Source organism: Camelus ferus, chromosome 2 (genome assembly GCF_009834535.1).
Source record: "Camelus ferus isolate YT-003-E chromosome 2, BCGSAC_Cfer_1.0, whole genome shotgun sequence".
Taxonomy (NCBI): domain Eukaryota; kingdom Metazoa; phylum Chordata; class Mammalia; order Artiodactyla; family Camelidae; genus Camelus; species Camelus ferus.
Window position 1 is genome coordinate 54479322 of NC_045697.1, and position 22452 is coordinate 54501773.

At 31.1% G+C, this 22452-nt stretch overlaps 1 protein-coding gene across 1 annotated transcript in view; it reads left to right on the forward strand.

Moving 5' to 3' along the window:
* UBA6 (ubiquitin like modifier activating enzyme 6) overlaps nucleotides 1-22452 on the forward strand; it is a 73511-nt gene that overhangs the window by 40150 nt on the left and 10909 nt on the right. The window contains exons 14-28 of the mRNA XM_032459126.1: nucleotides 1970-2113; nucleotides 3408-3475; nucleotides 4171-4249; nucleotides 5470-5550; nucleotides 9101-9178; nucleotides 10703-10884; nucleotides 12083-12188; nucleotides 13711-13800; nucleotides 13908-13988; nucleotides 14764-14892; nucleotides 16297-16348; nucleotides 16437-16500; nucleotides 17485-17554; nucleotides 18903-18974; nucleotides 21512-21629. Coding sequence (XP_032315017.1) covers nucleotides 1970-2113; nucleotides 3408-3475; nucleotides 4171-4249; nucleotides 5470-5550; nucleotides 9101-9178; nucleotides 10703-10884; nucleotides 12083-12188; nucleotides 13711-13800; nucleotides 13908-13988; nucleotides 14764-14892; nucleotides 16297-16348; nucleotides 16437-16500; nucleotides 17485-17554; nucleotides 18903-18974; nucleotides 21512-21629 — 1414 coding nt within the window. The remainder of the gene's footprint in view (nucleotides 1-1969; nucleotides 2114-3407; nucleotides 3476-4170; nucleotides 4250-5469; nucleotides 5551-9100; nucleotides 9179-10702; nucleotides 10885-12082; nucleotides 12189-13710; nucleotides 13801-13907; nucleotides 13989-14763; nucleotides 14893-16296; nucleotides 16349-16436; nucleotides 16501-17484; nucleotides 17555-18902; nucleotides 18975-21511; nucleotides 21630-22452) is intronic.

Genomic DNA, 22452 nt, shown 5'->3' on the forward strand with positions numbered 1-22452 from the left:
GTTTTGGGTGCTTGTTCAGACTTCTACTTCTAGATCCCCTCTTCCTCTTCTCTCAGGATACTGAAAAAGGAGTGTCTTTAATAAATGATTTAAAAAAATTTTTTTTAATATTTTTGGTGCATAGGTGTTGGTATATCTTATTGATCTTTTTGATTTCTGCCAAATCCTACTTAACTTCCTCTCTTACTTCCTTTTTCAGTCTTCCCTGTCAAAGAATATCTCCCCCTTTCTGTTTACATCATTATCTCCCAGAGCAGTCCTTTCACCATAGCCATTGTTGAGATCTGCCGGATTTCATACATGTTCAGTATTTTTGCACTTCATGTGGGACCTTCTGTTTTCTCAGGATGATTCTGACTGCTTTGTCACGTTAGGCTTTTCATTGTCTTTTCTGTGTTTACATGCTTCCTGTTCTCTGTGTAGGCTTACAGCAATATGAAGTCCAGAAATAGTTCATTTGGGGTTTGGTGTTTGTTTTTTTATTTATAAGTAATTTGAAGTTCATAATATTCTGTTTCTTAGTAATGCTGAAGCCCTGCCACTGGTTTATTTCTCTTTTTGTGGATATGTATCAGTTTTGGAGACTGTGTGAGGAAGTTCAGGTTTAAGCCATAGTCATTATCCCAGGATAATGAAAAATTCCCGGACTTGGATTTTGTTTATTAAAAAAATATAGAATCTTGAGAGATGGTGTACCTAATGGTAAGAATAGAGCTGGGGAGTTGGACTTTCTGTGTTCAGATTCTGGCTTCCCCACTTATTAGCAGTAAAATTTTAAATAAATTACTTAATCTTTCAAAGTTTTAGCTTTCTAATTTGTATGATAGAAATTATATTTCTGAGGATTATTTTGAAGATTACATTTGGACTTAATATACAACTCAGAGTAAATGTTCAAATTACCTGCTTCTATTAGCATTCTTGTCATTGTTTTTAATATTATCACTACCAGCAATATCTCTGCCTTCAAAAATGGCACAGTTTATGAAATTGTAATCCAAGGTGCATTTAGTGCTAAATAGTTGTAAAATAATGAGATATAGAAAAATTGAAATGGAGTGGGTAGGCTAGTGAGTAGATATTAACCTCTTTCTGTATCATAGATCTTTGATTATGTAATAAAAGCCTTCGTTCTTCCTCCCTACATGCACAAGTACTGTTATTTTACATAGGATTTCAGATTAATTGAGCCCTACTTGGATCCTAGATTGAGATTATAGTTACTGATATCAAAAGTATAGGCAGAGAAAGAGAAACCATAGCTCATGAAGAGATCTTTGTCCCAAATAAGAAATTGTGCTAAAGTAATAACTACAAAATTCAGTTCTCTATTGTTTCCTTAAAAATACTAATAAATTTTACTTTGAGAAACATCATTTCAGGTTTTAAGTATGCTAATGAAAACTTTGTGATGATTGGCTCTTAGATTAGATTAGTATGTAAAACTGCCATTACTCTCTTTTTTCCTAAACTGCCTTTTCTAACAATGTATTAACTCATTTTTACAGTTTTACTTTTTATTTATCACTTCAAGCACGAATGATTGCTTCCTTATCACTTTTTATGGCTCATTTTATTTTTATTTACCTAGGTTAAAGGTTTTTCTATATTAAAACATGTTTTTAAAAATTCTAGTTGTTTGTAAATATTGACTGATGTCACAGAACTGTTTTTTAACAAGAACTATAAATGGTAGATAATCCAATTAATTATAAATTGTGCCCTAGTATAACAACAAAGAGTCAAAAAGTGAAAATAGGGGAGGTACTGGTAAAGAAAAATACTGCTTAGGGTAACTAACATGCAGTTGGATCTTTTATTATGAGACTGGGACTCTTTTAGGACTTAAAAACTATTTAGTAGGGAAATTGAATACCTTTTTTAAAAGTTAAGCTATAATTATTCTCACATTAACTCAATACCATGTGGATACTCTAAAGATTATTGTCTTTCCTGGCTTGTGTTTCAGCCGGAAGTAAATACTGACATTGTGCGTTGGCTCTCTTGGACTGCCCGAGGCTTTTTACCCCCACTTGCTGCAGCAGTAGGAGGTGTTGCCAGCCAAGAAGTATTGAAAGCTGTGACAGGAAAGTTTTCTCCTTTGTGCCAATGGGTTAGTGCTCTGTTTTTATATTTTTTTATACTTAAAGTTGAATTATCTACCAATATAATGAATATCTGTTATGACTTACAGTATTAATATGTTATGAAAGAACCTTAAAATATTTTTTGATGCATGAGTTAGATGTGATATGCCACCGAAACTTAATTCTACAATTAAAACTGGCAGGATCATTTGTTGAGGCTGTCGGGTATAACCTAGAGTTGCATTCGAGGATGTATTTATGAGAGGAAAAATGAATTTTCTATCCTTAGATTTAGTTCTGCTACTATGTAGCAGTCATGAGCTTTCAGGACTCTTGAACTGTTCTGTGTAATCTTTTGGCATCATAAATCTTCACATTCCCTAGTTTCTAGGTATAAACTTATAAAGGTAGAAAGCATAGGAATGGTAAAAGTTTGGCAACTATGTAGGGGAAAAACCCTTACTTCTATTAACAGAAGGAATAATTGGCAGCATTTATCAAAGGACACTATCTTGTTTTTTGTGTTTTAAAAAGTTAATTTTAATAATTAAAATTTATGAAATTTATAATTAAATTTATTATAGATTTAATAATGCTATTTTGCTGCAGAATCATTTGGTTTATTTTAACAGAGTACAAAAGTCTGGTTTTAGATATAACTATTAACAGCATTGCAAATATGAATTAGGTTATTAATACAGATTCTGTGTTGTCAAATAAATAACCATTTATTCTCATGTTCAGATTTAGCCATATAAGTTACTTAAAATGAAAATGAGAATGAGACTCAACAGTTTTTTCTCATTAACTTGAACTAATTCTGTTTGATATTTTTGTAAATGCTGAAATTATGGCTTCCTAGACCGTTTCCTCTGTAGTATAAAATATATATAATTATAAATGACATATAGTAAATAGAGACTAAGTATTTTCTTATCAAACGTAATCAATTATTTACTCAAATGTAGGTGACATTGAACAAACCTTCCAGAGTTTTTAAGTAGTTATAAGAAACAGATTTGGAGGTGAAATTTCCTTTCATTTGTTAAAATTAGAATGTATCATCTTTAAGATGGCTAAGTGACATGAACCAAATTATATCTTTTTACAGTTCCTCCAGATTTAATGTTTCAATGAAAGAATATAAGGAATGTATATTGTATAAAAAACAATTCTGTGTTTTAGTCTATTACTTTACTCTGAATTGACTTTTTTTATTGTTTTCTTTAATGAGTATTAAATAACTACAGAAGAGAATTACTTTTTGTAGCAATTTAAGTTTTCTACATAATAAGTTGTGTTTTTATCTTCTACTTTAAGTTATATATTGAAGCAGCAGATATTGTCGAATCCCTAGGCAAACCTGAGCGTGAAGAATTTCTCCCACGGTAATACTGACATTTTTGTTGCTTTTTTCTTAGTTGTATGTTTATAAGAGGCAACCAGATTAAAAGTTTTTGTTCAAATATGCATTTATTTTAGATATCTTTTCTTCTAACTCACCTCTGCAGTCATTTCTTCTCTACTTGGAGGTCAAGTGTCATAATAATGCAGTATCTTTGCCACTTTATAAATGAGTATAAAACTTTTAAGTTGTATTTGATAAGAATGGTTTGCTTTCAAAACACCATTCTGATTTTAGATGAAAACAGTTGCTACTTGAAGCTTTTATTTATTTATATCAATCATTCTTCACCTTTTTGGGTCACAAATCTCTTTGAGAATCTGATGAAAGCTTATGGATTCATTCTCCCCAAAATACACATAACCCATAGTTCTGCCTTCAGTTTAAGTGAGTTAACAACTCCAAAGCCCATCTATAGACTTATCTACAAACCTTTATTAAAAATCCCTGCCTTAAAAAGTTTTTTCTAGATAAACTAAGGTCACTTTCACTTAAGCCATTTGGACTTAGGTTGTTAAGTCAAATGGAAAAAAGAAAACAGTCTTTTCTCTTTCAAATAAGATAATTTATCCTTTGGTTTGGAGTATTCTAAGTACAATATTAAATTGGTACTAACATTAATGAAACTAATTTTTTTTTATGCCTTTCTATTTTCTTGGTATGTGTTGTTTTCTACAGAGGAGATAGATACGATGCATTACGAGCCTGCATTGGAGACACTTTGTGTCGGAAGCTACAGAATTTGAATATCTTTTTAGTAAGTAGGAATAATGATGAGAATAAATGGTACAAACTGCTATTGTATATCAAATTAATTTATTAAAGGAAATTTTAGTACAGTTTCTAACTAACAGAGTATACATTCAGAAAATATTTAAAACAGGAGTTTGCAGACTGTGGCTTGGAGACCAAATCCATCCTGCTGCCTGTTTTTATAAATAAAGTTTCACTGCAACACAGCCAGGCCCATTTATTTATATATTGTCTGTGGCTTCTTTTGTACTATAATGGTGGGGTCGAGTAGTTGTGACAAATACCATATGGCCTACAGAACCAAAAACATTTACTGTCTAGCCCTTTACAGAAAAATTTTGCCAACCCATCATCTAAAGAATTAATATGGGGGTTGGGGGAAGGGGGTACAGCTCAGTGGTAGAGCACATGCTTAACATGCACAAGGTCCTAGGTTCAATACCCACTACTTCCATTAAAAAAAATTTTTTCTTAAAAACCTAATTACCCCCAAAAAAAGCAAAAAAGAATACATGTAAAAGTAAAAAATGAGTATAATAGTTTTGAACATTAAATGATTTTCTAGAAATATATTAAAAATTGTGAATGGAGGGGTTTATTTTTTGTTACCAAATAAAGGAATATATAGATGGATCTGTCTTTCTTGAATGTCTTAGTGCATTGACAGGGAAGCTCTCCCCAATAGCATAAAACTTCTTTTCTTGACACTTACTTTTTTAAATTATAATCAATCCTTAAACTACTGCTGATTTTTAATATTCATTTTTAAAATAATATTTTGAAAATCAGTTATCGCTGAGCTTTTACATACATATAGAATCCATTAGTTTTTACTTAAAAGTATTAGAATAGTTATATTCATCAAATAAGTTTAGAAAATTGTTTATAAATAAATAATCTTTTCCATTAAAGTGTTGTGCTGTTTTGTTCTGTTTGTTTCCAACTTATATAAAAAATGAGATCAATCTTTGGCATTTGTTTAGTATATTAGAATGTCTTCTGTTTAAAGGAATTGTATTATGCTTTTCCTTCTATAACACTTAAAATGACATCATAAATCATTAAATATTTTAAAGTAAAATTGGTCATAAATGTTTAAATTATTTTTTAAGTATGCATTTATTACAACTTAACATTTGAAGAAAATTAAGATGAAATTGCTATTCTGTAAGTAGAAGTTTTCATTTTATTTAATCTGATACACTTTATTTTTCTTCTCCATAGGTAGGATGTGGAGCCATAGGCTGTGAAATGTTAAAAAATTTTGCATTGCTTGGTGTTGGCACAGGCAAAGAGAAGGGAATGGTAAGCTCTAAATCCTTGAGAGTTATAAGTTTAGATTTCTGTGGCTTCTCAACCATATTTGACTGCATGGATCTAAAGTATTGATTTTTGAGGCTAGAGCATTAAGCTAGAAATTGGAAGATACTGACTCTGTGACCTTGTGTCAAATTACTTGAATTTTCTGCTCCTCAGTTTCTTTCTCTAGTACTGTAAAACTGATGTCTCTACTGCTTCTCTTATAATGTAATTATGAAGATCAAATGTGATGAGAGGGCTTTGTAAGTATAAACACAATAATATTGTTGTTATTTCTATTAGATACTACTTACTCATTACTAAGTAAATGTTTAAGATGGGAGAAACTAACATTAGATGGTAGCAGAGAACTCAGATATTGTTTCAATTGGTGATAATCAAAAGAAGAGTGAATAATATGAGTATAGTTTAAATTCTTAAGACAATAAATGTGAGCTAATTAGGAAGCCACATCGTATATTTAAATAAAAATGTTTTATTGATGCTGTTTGCCTTTAAGATGTAAACTACAGTAGTGATTTCATAGATTTATTATAGTGACTAATAGTAATTAAATTAGTAAAATTTATGTAATAGTTCACATTTTATAGTTTTTTACACTTGGCTTAGTATTCCACTCAAAAAGGGTATTTGTTGGTATCACAGTTATAGGCAGATGTCCTACATTATATTATTCCTACTCAACATTTCCTAAATTGTGTCACAAGCCACTATTAGTTCTGGGAGTTTTAAAAGGTATTTCTAAAAGAAAAACCCGTTGGTTACACAAGTTTGGGTATCATCTAAATACTTTATTACTTAGAAATTTATAATGCATATCAGCAAATAGAGGTCAGAAAAAGAACCATAGTAGACAAACCTACTTATTTCAGGTAACAAAACAAGGTGAGTTAATGTGGACAGATCTCTAATCCTACTACAAATACATGGTCTTGCTATATAAATTATTCTTTTTTAAAGTGTTCACATATGTAGCCAACTAATTAGAGTGGAGGAAAGAGAAATCCCTAGGTTCCAGGATCCAAGAGGTAAGTTAATTCCTGAGCCAAAAGTTGTGGTAACTCACAAGTGTTTCTAGCTTGAATATATATCCAAAACATTAGCTAAAAAGGGAAGTCATTTGTGAGAAATTGTAACCAAGAGCATGTGCCACACTGATGCATGGGGTCCATATAATTATATCATATGAAAACTTTAAGCAGAGAAATGAGTGTAACAAATTTAGGACCACTGAAAAAACCTTTAGAGCTCTGATTTAAACAAATGCAAAACTGCATCATGGTGATACTTACACACCGAGAGTACACAGGACTATGCAGAGAAATCAATATCCATTCAAGACAATTCACAATGAAAAATGACAGTCTACTAATAAAAAGGTACCACCTCAAAGAACCAGCCGATGAAAATTGAAGAATTAACTCTCTAAGAGCGTACAGATGATAGGAATACTATGGATAATAGAACAAATAAAGTTTAAAGTTAAAATGAACAAAGGTATAGAAAAAAGAATAGAAACATGAGGGGGGAAAATGCACTGAAATTTTAACAACAAGCCAAGGAAGAATTTCTATGTAGTCAGTGAACCTAAAATTAAAATACAGCTGAAGTGAGAATTGACGAACAGAAGATAAATAAAAATACCCAGAATGTAATGTACAAAGATTCTTTTTTTAATGAAAGAAGATGCATTTGCATGGTCCAACTTAAGTGTAGTAGAATTTCCAGAGAAAATAAAAATAATAGAAAAGAAGTAATATATTCCAAGGATAATAACAAGTTTCCAGAGTTGAAGAGACAAGTTGTTCAAATTGAAAAGGTAAACTAATACCAAACAAATCAAAGGCAAAGGCAAAGATAAAAAGAGAGATTACTAACAGACTTCTCATCATCAATAAATGCACACCTGAAGATAAAGAAGCATATTTCTTCATAGTGCAAGGGATTATCAACCTAGATTTCTATACCTAGCTAAATTATCTTTCAAGAGAAATAAAGATAACTGACAAGTAAAATGATGAAAGATTACCACTTACTTGTTGTCATTGAAAGAACTGTGGATTAATAACATGGGCAGTGTGTGAAGCAGGGTAAGTAGAGGAATTTGTCAACATTCTTAAATTTAAATAAGTGTTGATTTTTAAAACCTTTAATTAAAATGTTGACCAATTTGGGGGTGAGATAGTTAAAAATTAAGTGTTGTTTGATATCATGGAAAATAGAAGGGAAAGTTCAAATATTCTCTTAATTGTTCAGGAGGAAGATAAATATTTTTAATTTTAGATCATGTACTTGTTAAAGTTTTGAGAATGACCACATAAAAGTAGAGGTTTAACTTCCAAACCAGTTCAGTGAGGGGTTGGCAGGAGGTTGAGGGAGGATTAAAACCAAGAAAACTTGACCAATCCAGTAGAAGACAGAAAAAAAAAAAAAAATGGGAGTGGATAAAAAGTGGGGTGGAGGGAGGTGGAAGAAAAGCCTTTTATCAGTTATCACAATAATTAGATACTAATTAAGCTTTCTGTTAAAACACATTTTCTGTGCTTTTTTTCCCCTTTTAAGAGACACCCTCTAAACATAATTACATAGAACTATTGAAAACAAATACACACACACAGACACACCAGGGAAATGCCAGCTTAAAAAAAAGTGAATGTGACACACACACACACACAACGAGGGAAATGCCAGGTTAAAAAAAGTGAACGTGACACACACACACACACACACACGAAATGCCAGCTTAAAAAAAAAGTGAATGTGTCTCTGAACATCAACATCTAACAACTAGAACACACTGAGAAATACTGCTCCTAGTGAAATCACAAATACTAGCTTAAGTGGCAAATGCATTGTGAATACTTTTTAGATTATCTTGCATCTGTTTACTTTTATCTTGCATCCTTTAGAATGGGGGTCTGCAAACTTTTTCAAAAGGACCAGACTGCAGCTGTTGTAAGCCTAAATACTGTTAAGTTTGTCACAACTAGTCAGCTCTGCCATTGTAGCTTGAAAACAGTCATAAACAATACTTAAACAAATGGCATCACAGGTGTTCCAGTAATATTTATTTACAAAAACCAGAAGCCTGCCTACACTGTAGTTTGTAGACCTTTGCTTTCGCAAGAGTTTCTTTCAAATAGAAACATGGAAATTGGTTAAAATTGAGAATAAATATGTACAGAAAGAAGAGCTGTCTTCTATGGCTATTCTGTTAGCATGTTTCCAAAATGATAGTGATGTTTAGCCTCAGTTTTGTTATGATAGTTAGAAAAAGTTTTGAACATGAATTGCAGTTTGGTTTCAAATGATTTGTTTAACATGTTCCTATGCTAAACATTAATTATCATTAAATGTAAGTATAAAAAGAGTAGTATTTGTAACCAGTTTTGGATTATTTGTTTTCTTATAACTTTTACCAGGCAAAATAATTTAGAATAACTTGTGGGAGTTGTTTTAGTCATTCACAGAAAAGCAAAGTAGATTTAAATTTATTTCTTAAGTACTTTCATCTTTTTTTTTTTTCTTGTATTAGGTTACAGTAACAGATCCTGACTTGATAGAAAAATCCAACTTGAATAGACAGTTCCTGTTTCGTCCTCATCACATACAGGTGTGTTGTTACACTGTTTCAAATTTAAATCATCTATTATATTATACAAAAAAAAAGGGAATTTCCTTTTTATAAATAGAAAATGGTGCTTGAACAAGCATAAAGTGTTCTTTATTTTATTAGAATCTCTCAAATTATCAAATAGTGAGAATGATAATAGGGAAAATATATAATTTTTATATAAATATTACTTTTGCATATTAAAATCTGAGTTGTGAATCATGGGCAATAATGGGCATGTTTTTTCATTTTATAATCAGGATTTGTCTATGTATTTAATCTTAGAAACATCTAATGATATAGAAACAGTTTCCCTAATACGAAGTGTTTATGGATGACAAATTCGACACTCTTATTTTCCATCTTTATTACAAAACAAGTAAAGGTTAGCAGTTAGAACATTTTGCTCTTTTGATCTTTTTTAATTATTTAACATCCCTTTTTATTATAAAGTAATATTTGTTTTACTCTTTTATATAGAGATCAAAATATTTAAGTCAGGAAAAACAGTTTAGTCAGTCAAGCAAATTTGCGTTTACTTTGGAAATGTTTTTCATTTTATTCTATAACATTAATAATCTTAGTAAACTAAACTTAGAAGTGTCATGAACAGAAAGTAATTAAAGCATACTTTTATGTAGTTATATAGTGACATAGTTAACCTAACAGTCTTACCAATTCAAATATAACGAACTAAGTAACAGGGTCTCTCATGAAGCTAATTTATGTCACAAGATTAATTCACTGAACTTTATGCATTTTACGTACAGAAGAACTATAAAGGCCTGTTTGTTTTAACGTCTAACGAAGTTTACAATTTGTATGTATGCTAATAGCACTGAGAAGTAAAAACACATCAGCCTAACAGTATGAGAAGAGACAGATACCATTAAACTAGATGCATGAATTTAAACAGAATGGTCTATAGATATTTACTGTCAGAGCCAGTACTCTCAAATGAACTTTGATACTGCTTGAAATGACACCATTGGTTTAATAATGATCACTAAATCTTTAAGAAAAGAAAGAGTACTCTTTTTAAAACTAAAATATATAATAATAATTTTTAAAATATTTCCATCTAAAAATGGTAAAATTTTGAAGAGATTTTAGTACCAAAGTATTAAATTACCATACCTCTGAGAGTTCATCTTCTGTAGAGCTTGGATTTCTAATATTTTACTGAATGTGTTCTTATTTTTTATCTAGGCACACATCCAATTCAAACCTCACTACTAAGGAAAAATGTACTTTTAATTAGACTTTAACTAATATTTTAAGAATTCTAAAGCACTTAGCTATAAAAGGGGTTGTTTAGGTTTTATTAATAATGTGTGAATTACTCAAGCTAATGTGGATTATTAAATGTAGCATGACCACAATGAATGTAATTTCCACAAACTAAAAATGAAAAGTGGTCTCATTACATTACTCTTCAAGCATAAAATGTGTTAAGTTCAATCATGGCCTATATTTATCCTGTTTAATATTCATTTCTTCTGTTTTTAAATATTATTTGTTTAGAAACCTAAAAGCTATACTGCTGCTGATACAACCCTGAAAATAAATCCTCAGTTAAAAATAGATGCACACTTGAACAAAGTATGTCCAGCCACTGAGGCGATTTACAATGATGAGTTCTATACTAAGCAAGATATAATTATTACAGCATTAGATAATGTGGAAGCCAGGAGATATGTAGACAGGTATGTTCTTGAAATTCAGGTTCGTAGAAATTGTCTCTCTCTTGTTTCACTTCATCTCCCATACCTGTTTATTGAAAAGTTAACTGAATTTTCTGATAATTCTTTATGTTTTTATTATAGTTCTCCTCGAACCCAAACCATTTGATGGTTTCTCATTACACCTAGAATAAAATTTAAAATCTTTATCATGGCCTAAATGGTTTTCATAGAGTATCTGCTACCTGTCCACCACTCGAGCTTAAAATTTACTGTATCTCCCTGGCTCCCCTTATTCTTTCTACACATTCTTTTCTTTCAGTTCTTACAGGGGGCATCCATTAATTTTTCACCTCAAGTACTTGCACATACTCTCCTTCAGTCTCAGGAAATTTTATTTTTCTTATTTTAAAACTCCTGACCCCAAGTCTGCCTACTTGCTCTTCACCTCTTTTAGCTTTTTTTCCCTCATTCTTTCAATTTCAGCCTGACTGTCTTTATTCAAACAGGCTTAAGTTTGTTCCCTCATTATATCATTTATTCAGGGATTGTTTATTTTCCCATCACTGTATCCTCAAGTGCCCAACACAGGATGTCATTCAGTAAATATTTGTTAAATAAGTAGATAAATAAATGACTATCATATATACACTTTACATAATCTTTCTTATTTCTTTATATGACCTTTAATGCTAGAGTACTAGAGCAGATTTATTAACAGGAAAATTTACCAGTTGAGAATGCAGTAGAAAATTTGTAAGCTTGGACAGAGGAAGGCAAAAAGAAACTTTAAGAAATTGAAGTGTGTAGAATATAGATATTTTAAGTATTGAGAAAGAAGGTTTGGGATAGAGAAAACATTGAAAAGATACAGTGAGATAGAGCTTATAGTCAAAAAATAACCAAAGAAGAAATAGAAAGCAAGAGAAGAAAGGGTAACACATTAATTAAGAGTTAACTGAGAGGAAAAAAAGTTGAAACTCAAAATTTGGTTGGAGTAGTAATAGAAGGTAGAGACTAAAATTGCTAGGTTGACCAACAGAATTTGGGAGGAGGGGGGTGGAAATAATAGATTGTTTGGTGGTAATGTATCTGTTTCCTAAAATATTACATTCAAGAAGTGATCAACCTGTGAAATGATCAATAGAGAATGATAAGATGTCCTCTGCTTACATTGTTGTTGCTCACTTTTATGTTTGTAATCTATTTTCTTTTCAAATAGCCGTTGCTTAGCAAATCTACGGCCCCTCTTAGATTCTGGAACCATGGGCACTAAGGGACACACTGAAGTTATTGTACCTCATTTAACTGAATCCTATAATAGTCATGTAAGTGAACCAGTTTTTTAAATTAGTAGATGTCTCTTCTTTATATCTCATAATTTTTATGTTTCATGGTTTATCCAATTCATCAGTCAGGAAATTTGGTTTAGTGTCTTTAATCCCTTTTGTTTTTGATCTGCCAATGATGTCTGCATATGTGCATGGACACTCTTTGTAGTGTAGCTGAACTTACTTATATTAATCATCAGAATTTTGTTTCTGGTCTTTCTGGAATCTTATTCTTATGTTTACTGTTTATTTCTCAGAGCTACTTGATTAGTTTTCTAACAACTTTTGAACTGGTGACCCACTCAAAATCTTACTGAAGACTCAGTTTCTCTATAGGAGGGACCAAGCCATTTATATACATATATTTTATATAAATAATGTAGATATAGCTTTTTTTAACCTCCACAAGTGATTTTGCGATATTGCCAGAGTTGAAAACCACTGGTCTAGGAAATAATTGTAGGCCTTAGGATTTAAAAAAAGTCAACCCAAGTTGTAAAATTAAGAGAAGAATATTATTTTATAAGCATGTGTCCCTTTATTTAATGGCCATGTTTGTTTTAGTATATTTTTAAAATTTTTGTAAAATATGTTTTCTCCTTTACTGTCATGAAATCAGAAATTTATATAGCAAAAACATTATAGTAGACAAAATTGATCAGTTTAATTTGAAGGAAATTAGGTGGAGAAAATCATGATATGCTGGGGCCATACTGAAAGATTTTCAAAGTAGAGTATGTTATAAAATTCTAAAAGTTCCCTTGATTCTCTCATTCTACCACATCTTTCCTAAACCTCTTGTATTTATATTCTCAGACTTCATACTCAGGAAAGTCAGAATTGAATACTCTTCTGGCTTTCCTCTTTGGTTTCTAAAGTATTTCATGATATTTATAGATCGACAAACTAAAATACAAATCTCTTATGTAGAGACAAAGTGAGTTGTTTTAGATTGGGTAAACCAATAAGACTAAATGTACCCTTTAATAGAATATAGATTCTTCAATGATAATTTTTCACATGGCATAATACAGACATTTGCCATTTATTTAATACGCACTTTGTGCAAGAAACTGTACCAAGCATCAAGAACATATGATTCCTGCTTCGAAATATTTTTTCTCCATGGAGAGAGAAACTTACGGTATGCTGAGCATCTAATTGGGAATTCTTGAATTACTTTTCAAAGTAAGGAGTGTTGTAAATTTTTAAATGTCACCTTGATTCTTGGAGGAAAAAAAAACTTAATTATATATGGTAGTTTGTTATGAGTACTACATGGTACCAAAGGAGTACACAGATAATAAGTGTTAATAGAATTCATTGCTATAACAAGTGGGTTAAATGTCAGAAGAATCAGCTTTTCCTCTTAATGCCTAGGAGATAGAATATTAAAAAAATGTTGGATTTATTTTATTTTTGAATTTTATTTTTTCATAGTCTTAAAACACTTAAGTAAATTCAATCCTTAAAAAATTGTCATTGCTTCTCTTTATTATTGTCATATTTTATAAATTAGCGGGATCCCTCAGAAGAGGAAATACCATTTTGTACCCTAAAATCCTTTCCTGCTGCTATCGAACACACTATACAGTGGGCAAGAGATAAGGTAATAAAGTTTTTTTAAAGAAATTTTTCTTTGAAGTAGAAAAGACAATATTTCCAACTTCTAAACAGACTTCTATTTGTAATTTTTTTTCCTCTTTTCCTTTATAGTTTGAAAGTTCCTTTTCCTACAAGCCTTCATTATTTAACAAATTTTGGCAAACCTATCAATCTGCAGAAGAAGTCTTACAGGTAAAAATCAATACATTTTAATATAAACTCAACATTTTATGTCAGGGTAATCTTATTTTCAAGTTGCCTATAGTTTATTTTACTTCCTTAAACAGAGAGTATAACATTATTATTGTATATAGTAAGTGTATGAGGAATCTTGAAATTAATGAGCAGGTCACAAATGACCCTTCTTTTTTTTAGTTTGGTTGAACTATGTGGAATTGCCAATATTTGACTATGTTAGACTCACAGAACAGCAATTCATATGGTTCAACCTAATAAGGATGTGGTAATAATGATCAGACAGCTACAAATAATAAAACAGATTATTAAGATCTTTGGGAAAACCAAGTTCTAGTGAGAATTTCATGAGTGGACAGTAGTCTCCAATTTATTACTTTCATGGTGAGGGCAACTTCAAAGCTATTTTCATATTTTCCTGTCCTACACTAAAAAAGGGTAACTTTTTAGTATGAAATATTGCTCATAGCACTTCTTATATTAAGTACTTATAATGTACTAATAACTTATAGCTAGCAAGACATGAGGATAACTTGTGAGACACGAAACTTAGAGTTAAAATTTCACATGTTGTCTTTTCCCATTCCCCCTCCAAAAAAAAAAAGGGTAGAGAGAAAGATAGGGACAAGTTTCTTAAGGTAAAAAAATTAAATCACGAGACACATGCGCTGACACTTGAGACTTTGGCTAACTCTTCCTGGGAATGTGTGTGTGTGTTTATATGATTAATTGGACATGTATTTGTTTTGTTTTGGTTTTTCTCTCATTCTAGAAGATACAATCTGGACACAGTTTAGAAGGCTGTTTTCAAGTTATTAAGTTACTCAGCAGAAGACCTCGAAATTGGTCCCAGTGTGTAGAATTAGCAAGATTAAAGTTTGAAAAATATTTTAACCACAAGGCAAGTATACATTATAAAACAATAAGAAAAAGTCTAAACTTTTTCATTTAATTACTATGAAATTAATTTCACTGACCTGAAATGTCTACTCTTTCTTTCAGGAAGCTTTTCAGAAATAAATAGTAAGTTAACTGAGAACAAGTGACAGGCACACAACTAATTTCTCTTTTAATTAATGTTGCTGATTAAAGAATGCATTTAAACTTCACCCATTAGTTTGTCAGTTTTGCATTTAACTGATCCTTATCTTTCTGTATTTGTCAGTTTTGCATTTAACTGATCCTTGTCTTTCTGTAAACAGAATGGGTTTTAGTAAAATAGTAAAATTCTGCAGAATCAAATGAGTTATACATACAAACTATTTAGAATAGAACCTGGCCCATAAATAAATGCTCAGTTAAATTTTAGCTGTTATTCTTACTCCAGTTGTAGTTCTGAGAATGTGTCCTGCACCCTCTTTAGTTTCTCCCTCTTTTTGGGCTTTTACCTGTTGGAATACAAAATAAGTTCATTTTTTTCAAAAAGTCTTTTAAGTGGGGAGGGTATAGCTCAGTGGTAGAACGTGTGCTTAGCATGTACAAGGTCCTGGGTTCAGTCCCCAGTACTTCCATTTAAATAAGTGAATCCAATTACCTCCCCTTGCAAGAAAAAAAAATTTTTTTTAAGTCTTTGGATTATACTTATCCCTGCTTTTCACTTCCTTCTTTTCTCTGCTTCTTGGAAAAGTCTATACTTCTATACTCACTGTTATGAAGTCTTCATCCAATAAATATGTCTTCTTTCCCCACAACTATTGAAATTATTCTTACCATGACTATTAGTGACCTCATGTTCAAAGTCTAAAGAATTCTTCTTCCTTATCTTCTATAGGTTTTTTTTTTAACTTTTTTTATTATGAAAAAATTCAACCACAGAATTGTTAAGAAAGCATGTAATGAACTCCATGTAATCCTCATATACTTGTCACCAGGTTTAACAATTACCATCTCGTAGGCAGTCTTGTTTCATCTATGATCACACCCAGTAGACCCTCCCACAAATGATTTTCAAGCAAATCTCAAACATATCTTTGCAAAATAAAAATATTATATATTTTTACTGGTTTTATTTTTGTTTTAAGGATTAGCTCTTTGAAATGATTTGTAAAATATGCCACTATTGTGTAAAAAGGAATAAAATAATCTACATTCATGTTTGCTATAAATGCAAAAAAACCCTGTAAATGTTGATAAAAACTAACAAAAGAGGTTATTCCAAGGGATGGGGACAGTGAAAGGAAAATGGACAGATGGAGAACAAGGGTGACTGGAATACTTCACTGTGTATCTCTTTATGTACGTTGATTTTTTTTTAACCCCAGTTAATATTAAATAGTGATTTTTTTTAATTCAATTTTTTCTATAGGCTCTTCAGCTTCTTCATTGTTTCCCTCTGGACACACGACTGAAAGATGGCAGTAAGTATAATAAAATATTGAGAAGAAAATTTAACACAATTTATTACTGGCTCCTGACACTGAAAATAATATTTGTATCTTTTGTTAGGTTTGTTTTGGCAATCACCAAAGAGGCCCCCGTCTCCATTAAAATTTGATCTAAATGAATCTTTGTAAGTATATATATCCGGTTTTACATACATCTTTTATTGTAAACTTCTTAACTGTATAGGTTTACACTGCAGAGTGAAAACCTCAGGCTCTTTAATATAAAATTATTACATCTCTTTTAATCTAAGTTAGCATATCACTTTGGCCAGCAAAGCCTGCCACAGTTCTTCTCTCCACCCATAAGTGTATCTATTTATTTACATGGTAAATAACCTTGTTATTTTATCTTTTTTAAAGTGAACCCAAAGTGTTATCTCTTTGACATTATTCATAAAAAAGTAAAATGAAAACAAATGTTTTCCTATTTTCATTAAATATGTAAGAAGTATATAAGAAACTTCAGTTAACTGGGGGAAAATTGTTACTATTGAATAACTCCCTAAATAATCTCAAATTAATTTTCAAAGGAGTTGATCTTTGAATAAATATCTGTATATCCTGTCTATCTATGTGAGATATACATTGTACACACAATACACACTATTATCTGTATGTATTTTAAATAACACTTAGCTTGTTAACCTCCTTTTCAACAAATAACTGTACTTAGTTTTTTCATCTGGTGCTTATTCTAGGCACCTTATCCTGAATCCTGTAAAACTTACGTTTTTTGCTTTTAAACAAACTGGTTTCTTAGTTTGAACTTATTATACACTCTTTAAAACCAAATCTGTAATATTTTCTTATGAATTAAAATGAATTTTCTTTCACTACCTTAATTTTTCTACTTATAGCCACTCCCGTCCCCAAAGTAGTCTTGATCACTACCTGAATATTGGTTCTTATGAGGCTAAACATCTGATGTTTCCTCTTTTATAATTTCTGCAATTCCTTGGTCTAGACCAGAATTTCATTGCCTAACTTAAAAAAAAAATCCTGTAACAAAAAGTCTGATTACTTAAGCATTTTAAAGGCTTTAGTTTCTGATGAATTAAACATCTTCTTTGAAACTGTGCATTCACGTTTTTATTCTTTAATTTCAAAAGGCACTTCAGTTTCCTTCTGAATGCTGCAAAATTATATGCTACAGTCTATTGCATTCCATTTACAGAAGAGGTAAGATACTCTTCGAGCCCTAACAAGTGATAGAAAAGGTTAGAATCAGATGAATTTGTTTAATTGCATCATCAAAATGTGTTTGTATATTATAAGAATCATTCTTTGATATAAATGTTTTATTTTGTGATAGTTCTGCCTATTCTAATATAGCAAAAGCTAAACTCTCATTGCAGCATTGCTAAGCAGAAGAAAGTCAGATTTTGCTTTCTAAATTTAAGTATGAAAACAAATATTTATAAAAGCAGTCTTAGTTTATTTTTTAAAATATTTACAATCTATTAACTTCAGTTATTGCAATTACTCTGAAAACCCAAAGTGACCTATTTTATAACAATTTTTAAATATACCTTAGAGAGTGTCTTTGTAAACATTTGTTTGGCTTATTTTGTGATATTAACTTACATGCTTTTCAGGAGATTTGAAAATGCTATCCCATATTGACATTTCTTAACTTTTATCATTTATACCTATTTTCTTAGATATCATCTTCATTGACTAATAAATAAATGAGCTAATACAGTTATATTTAAGAGGCAGGTCTGCATTAGTGAATTTTTCTTCTCAAGTGCATAATAGAGCTAAATATATTGCTATACTTGTAAGTAGGCAGAACGGAAAAATATGAACTACATCCATAACTAACACTGGCTATTTTGGATCTAGATAAAAATGCCTGTTGTAAATTAATCCTTTTTGAGTTACCACACAGTGAAATATACCATAATGTCTGGTAAAAAATGGTGCCATTCAGTCGAATATTCTTTTTCTGAAGAGTGGTAATTTTGTGATATGAATTGTAGGTGATTTCAAAAGCAGGTATGTCTCAGTTTTTTCTAAGCAGTTATTTTTTTAACAATGAATATGTATATAGCCTTAAATTTATCCAAGTTTATCTTGAACCATTTAAATGTTTTCCTGATTCCAGAGGTATGAATTCCGTGTACTTACTTATTTTATTTACTGTGTCAGTGTATATTGAGTATAGCTTTGTACAGGGAACTTTGTAAAACGATTAAGAGATAGTACCTGATCTCAAGGCATTCTATATAATACTCACAGCCAATCCTAAAACTACCTATTTTAAAATGTAAAGAAAGAACTAAGATTTCAGGTTTGTTGACTAATAAAAACTTTTTTTATGCATACCACCCCCACCTTCCAGCCTTTATGGATGATATTTCTAAAGAAATAAAGGTAAATGTCACAAATAGATGTGATCTAAACAGTCAGATGATACATTATTCAAATATTTTACAATGATAAAGGACTTTTTTTTTAGGATGTTTTTAGATTTAGAATTCAGAATTTTTTAAATGTGTTGATAAAATTACTGTTTTAAAAACAGGACTTATCAGCAGATGCCTTGTTGAATATTCTTTCTGAAGTAAAAATTCAGGAATTCAAACCTTCCAACAAGGTATGTGTACAAACAAATTCATTCATTTAGCAAGTAGTTATTGAACTTCTACTTGTATCGAATCTCATTCCAAACCTGGATAACCCTGTAATGAACAAAACAAAATTCTTGTTCTTGTGTGAGTTATATTCTAATGGACCAGAGATGGACTATTAAAAATGCCAATAATTATTTGATACTTCATTATGGGCATAAGTGCTAATAAGAATTAAAACAGGGAGAACAAATAAAGGATGATGGAGCTGGTATCATTTTTTTATGAGATAACAAAGGGAAAGCTTCTCTGATATGGTAACATTTGAGCAGAAGCCTGAAGGAAGTGAGGGAGTGAGCCATGCTATTATCTGGTGAGAGAGAGTGCAGACAGCAGGAACAAGTTCAGAGAAAGGCCTTGAAAGACTGAGAGCCAGGATTTTTCTGGAGGAGAATATGCAAAAGAAGATTGATAAACAGTGAGGTTGGAGAGGTAGTTTGGGTTATGATAAGTACTATGTGTTCTATTATGAGATAAGCCAGTGGAGCATTTTAAACAGAGGACACAATCTGACTTATATTTAAAAGGGTGACCCTGGCAAGTTGTGTTGAGAATGATTATATAACACATGAGAGAGGAAGTAGAAAAAGGTATTAGGAGGTTATAGGCAAGAGATAATGGTTTGAATTAAGTAGTGGGTAACAGGGAAGTTGTGTTGAGGGTTGGATTCTGTGTATATTTTTTAGTAACGCTGACAGGATTTGTAAGGGATTGGTTTGAGTGTAAGAGAAAAAAGATTGTTATTTTCTAAGTTAAAAAAAGAAATAAGCTTAATAGCTTCAAGTGACAGGGAGAAGATAGAAGAATTTTGAAAAAAAAAATAATGATTGCCCAGGGGAGTGGGAAAAGTGGGAAATTAGAAGATGTAGTAGGATTTCAAGATATTTCAAGTAGGATTTCAAAGTATTGAGGATCCACTTAGTGTTAATTCCACTTAATATATTCCACTAAATGTGGCTGGAGAAAAAGCAGTTATCTACTTGGGTGCTACTGTAAAATAGCTGAAAAGTTGGGTTATAACAAGAGTTGGGATTTTGTCAGGCAAAAATATTGGATGCGGAAAGAGATAGGGAATATTAATAAAGATGGAACATGAAATTTAAGCAGGGTAAATAGGAAAGTTTGAAAATACTAATATTTTCCTTTTTCACATGTTCATTATGTGCTTTTTTGTGTGCACTCTAAAAGAAATCATCCACATAAACAACCTTCTGTTCCCCTTACCCTTTAACTATACTGGAAAATGTGGAGTAATGACTGCCTCCTTGCAAAATTCAAGTAAGAAGTGGTGTATGTATGCACTCTTCCACTCAGCATTTTTATTTTAGGGAAGAGGAAAACTTACAGGCAGTTTATTTTGTACAGGTAAATAGGTTTACTGAATGAAGTGTTCATGACTTCTAGCTTATCAAGAATAAAAGTACAGAAAGGAAAAACAAAATTCCTATATAAAGAAAATTCCTAGCCCATGTTTCTAATGGGCAAAACTGCTAGACAGAAGCCAAGGAAAAAGGCATCAATAACTTCACTGTTCTTAATGCCCTTCAGTATGTTTTCTAGCTTGAATTGCTTCTTTCTGTATTAAAGTTTAGGGGTAGTAAATTATCCTGAGCAGTTTAGCTACAATTTTAACATGAATTAATGTGCTTTTTCACAGCTCCCTGGAGCACCTCCCACTGAAGCTTTAGGGTCTGGCACTTCTAGTTAGGAGATGCCACAGCCAAAAATATAATCTGCACGTTCTGGCAAATATATATTACTGCTTCCTTGGCTCCTTAATATTTCTCAAATACTTATAATAATATTTAATATGTAAAAATATGACTTGAAAGTTTCTTGGCTTGAGAATATTGACTTCACTGCCCTCATGAAATATCTGATAAGTAATTTCTTAAAGATAAATTACTTGTATGTGCTGTCCTAAGCATGCAGCTATATGAAGGAAGACATTCTTTGGAAAAGAACTTCTTGTCCGCAATCAATAAATATTTAAAAGATGCCCATATTATGTATTTTATGGATTTCTTCAATTTCCCTGGAGACAGAAAAGAGCTCTGCACTAGCTAGAGCTATGTAATTTGTTTTGATGTTGATTTGTCAGAATCACAAACTGTTGATTAACATTAACTTATTTTAGTGTGAAATTTTAACAGAATTGTATGAACTCAGATCTTGGAAGCTATTCAGTAAGTATTTTTAACACTCACTGTGAACAAGTTTATTTTAGATATTTTTAGGTTCTCTCAGTGATCAAGAGAAAGATATCTGTTCTTAGAGTTTATACGTCAGTGTGAGGAGATAGATTATAAAACAGATATATAAATAATGTAGCATTACTTACCAGTGGAAGGTATAAAATACATTAGTCCATAATGATTAATAATCTGATTAAACTGGATAGAATGTTTCTCTTTGTTACTTATTTGATAAAACAAATAGGATAATCAAACTTAGGTGTAGGATGTGATGACATTAACGAATATATATATACATATATTAAAAGGTTGTTCAAACAGATGAAACTGCAAGGAAACCAGACCATGTTCCTATTAGCAGTGAAGATGAGAGGAATGCTGTTTTCCAACTAGAAAAGGCTATTTCATCTAATGAAGCTACCGCAAGTAAGGGAAAATCTTTATTGAAAATGTTTTGAACTGGAGAGATTTTTATTTTCGCTAACCTCTATACTCAAAAAGTTGTGGGATTAAATAATAATAACAATAATACTATTACTTATTTCATATTCCTATGAAAGTCACTCTTCATCTTTAACCGTGACTAAATTCATCATTTTCTCTACCATTTGCCCTACCCTCAAAGCCTGAAATGTAAGTTTGCTTTGTTGTTGTTCTGATTGTTTTAGTCTTTGAAATTCTACTGTGTGATTCCTTCTTAACTTTTGGCTAGCATAATGAAGAAAAATGGAGTCTTTGTAGACATTAACCCTGGGTCCCAGTCACTTTAGGATAAAAAACCATAGACATTTCTTCTTGGCTTCTTAGTCTCCAAAATTGCACTCAGGAAATATAAACTGACCTATGTACATCGTTGCTAAATAGTCTTAAATATAGGGAAACTGAACTTTTAATTCCTTAAAAACATTATTTTAGCTCTATATTATTTCATGTTTTTAGACCTGCTCATCATCTTTTAACTACATAAATCAGCAGTTTCCAAACTTTGGGGATTTTATGCAAAGACCAGTAAAATTCAGGGGACAAAAAAATAGATTAGCCAACTGTTTATTTTGCAAATAAAAGATTGTTATCCTAATTTAATAATTATAATTCTAGAAAAAACTTGCTGTCATATCTTACTTTTTCATTTCATCACATATCAAACTACACCTATCCGCAGAATGATACGGGGAACCACTAATCTAGAAATGTGTCAAAAAGATACTCATTTTTATTTGATCAGCTGACCCTGTTCTTAGTTATCAGA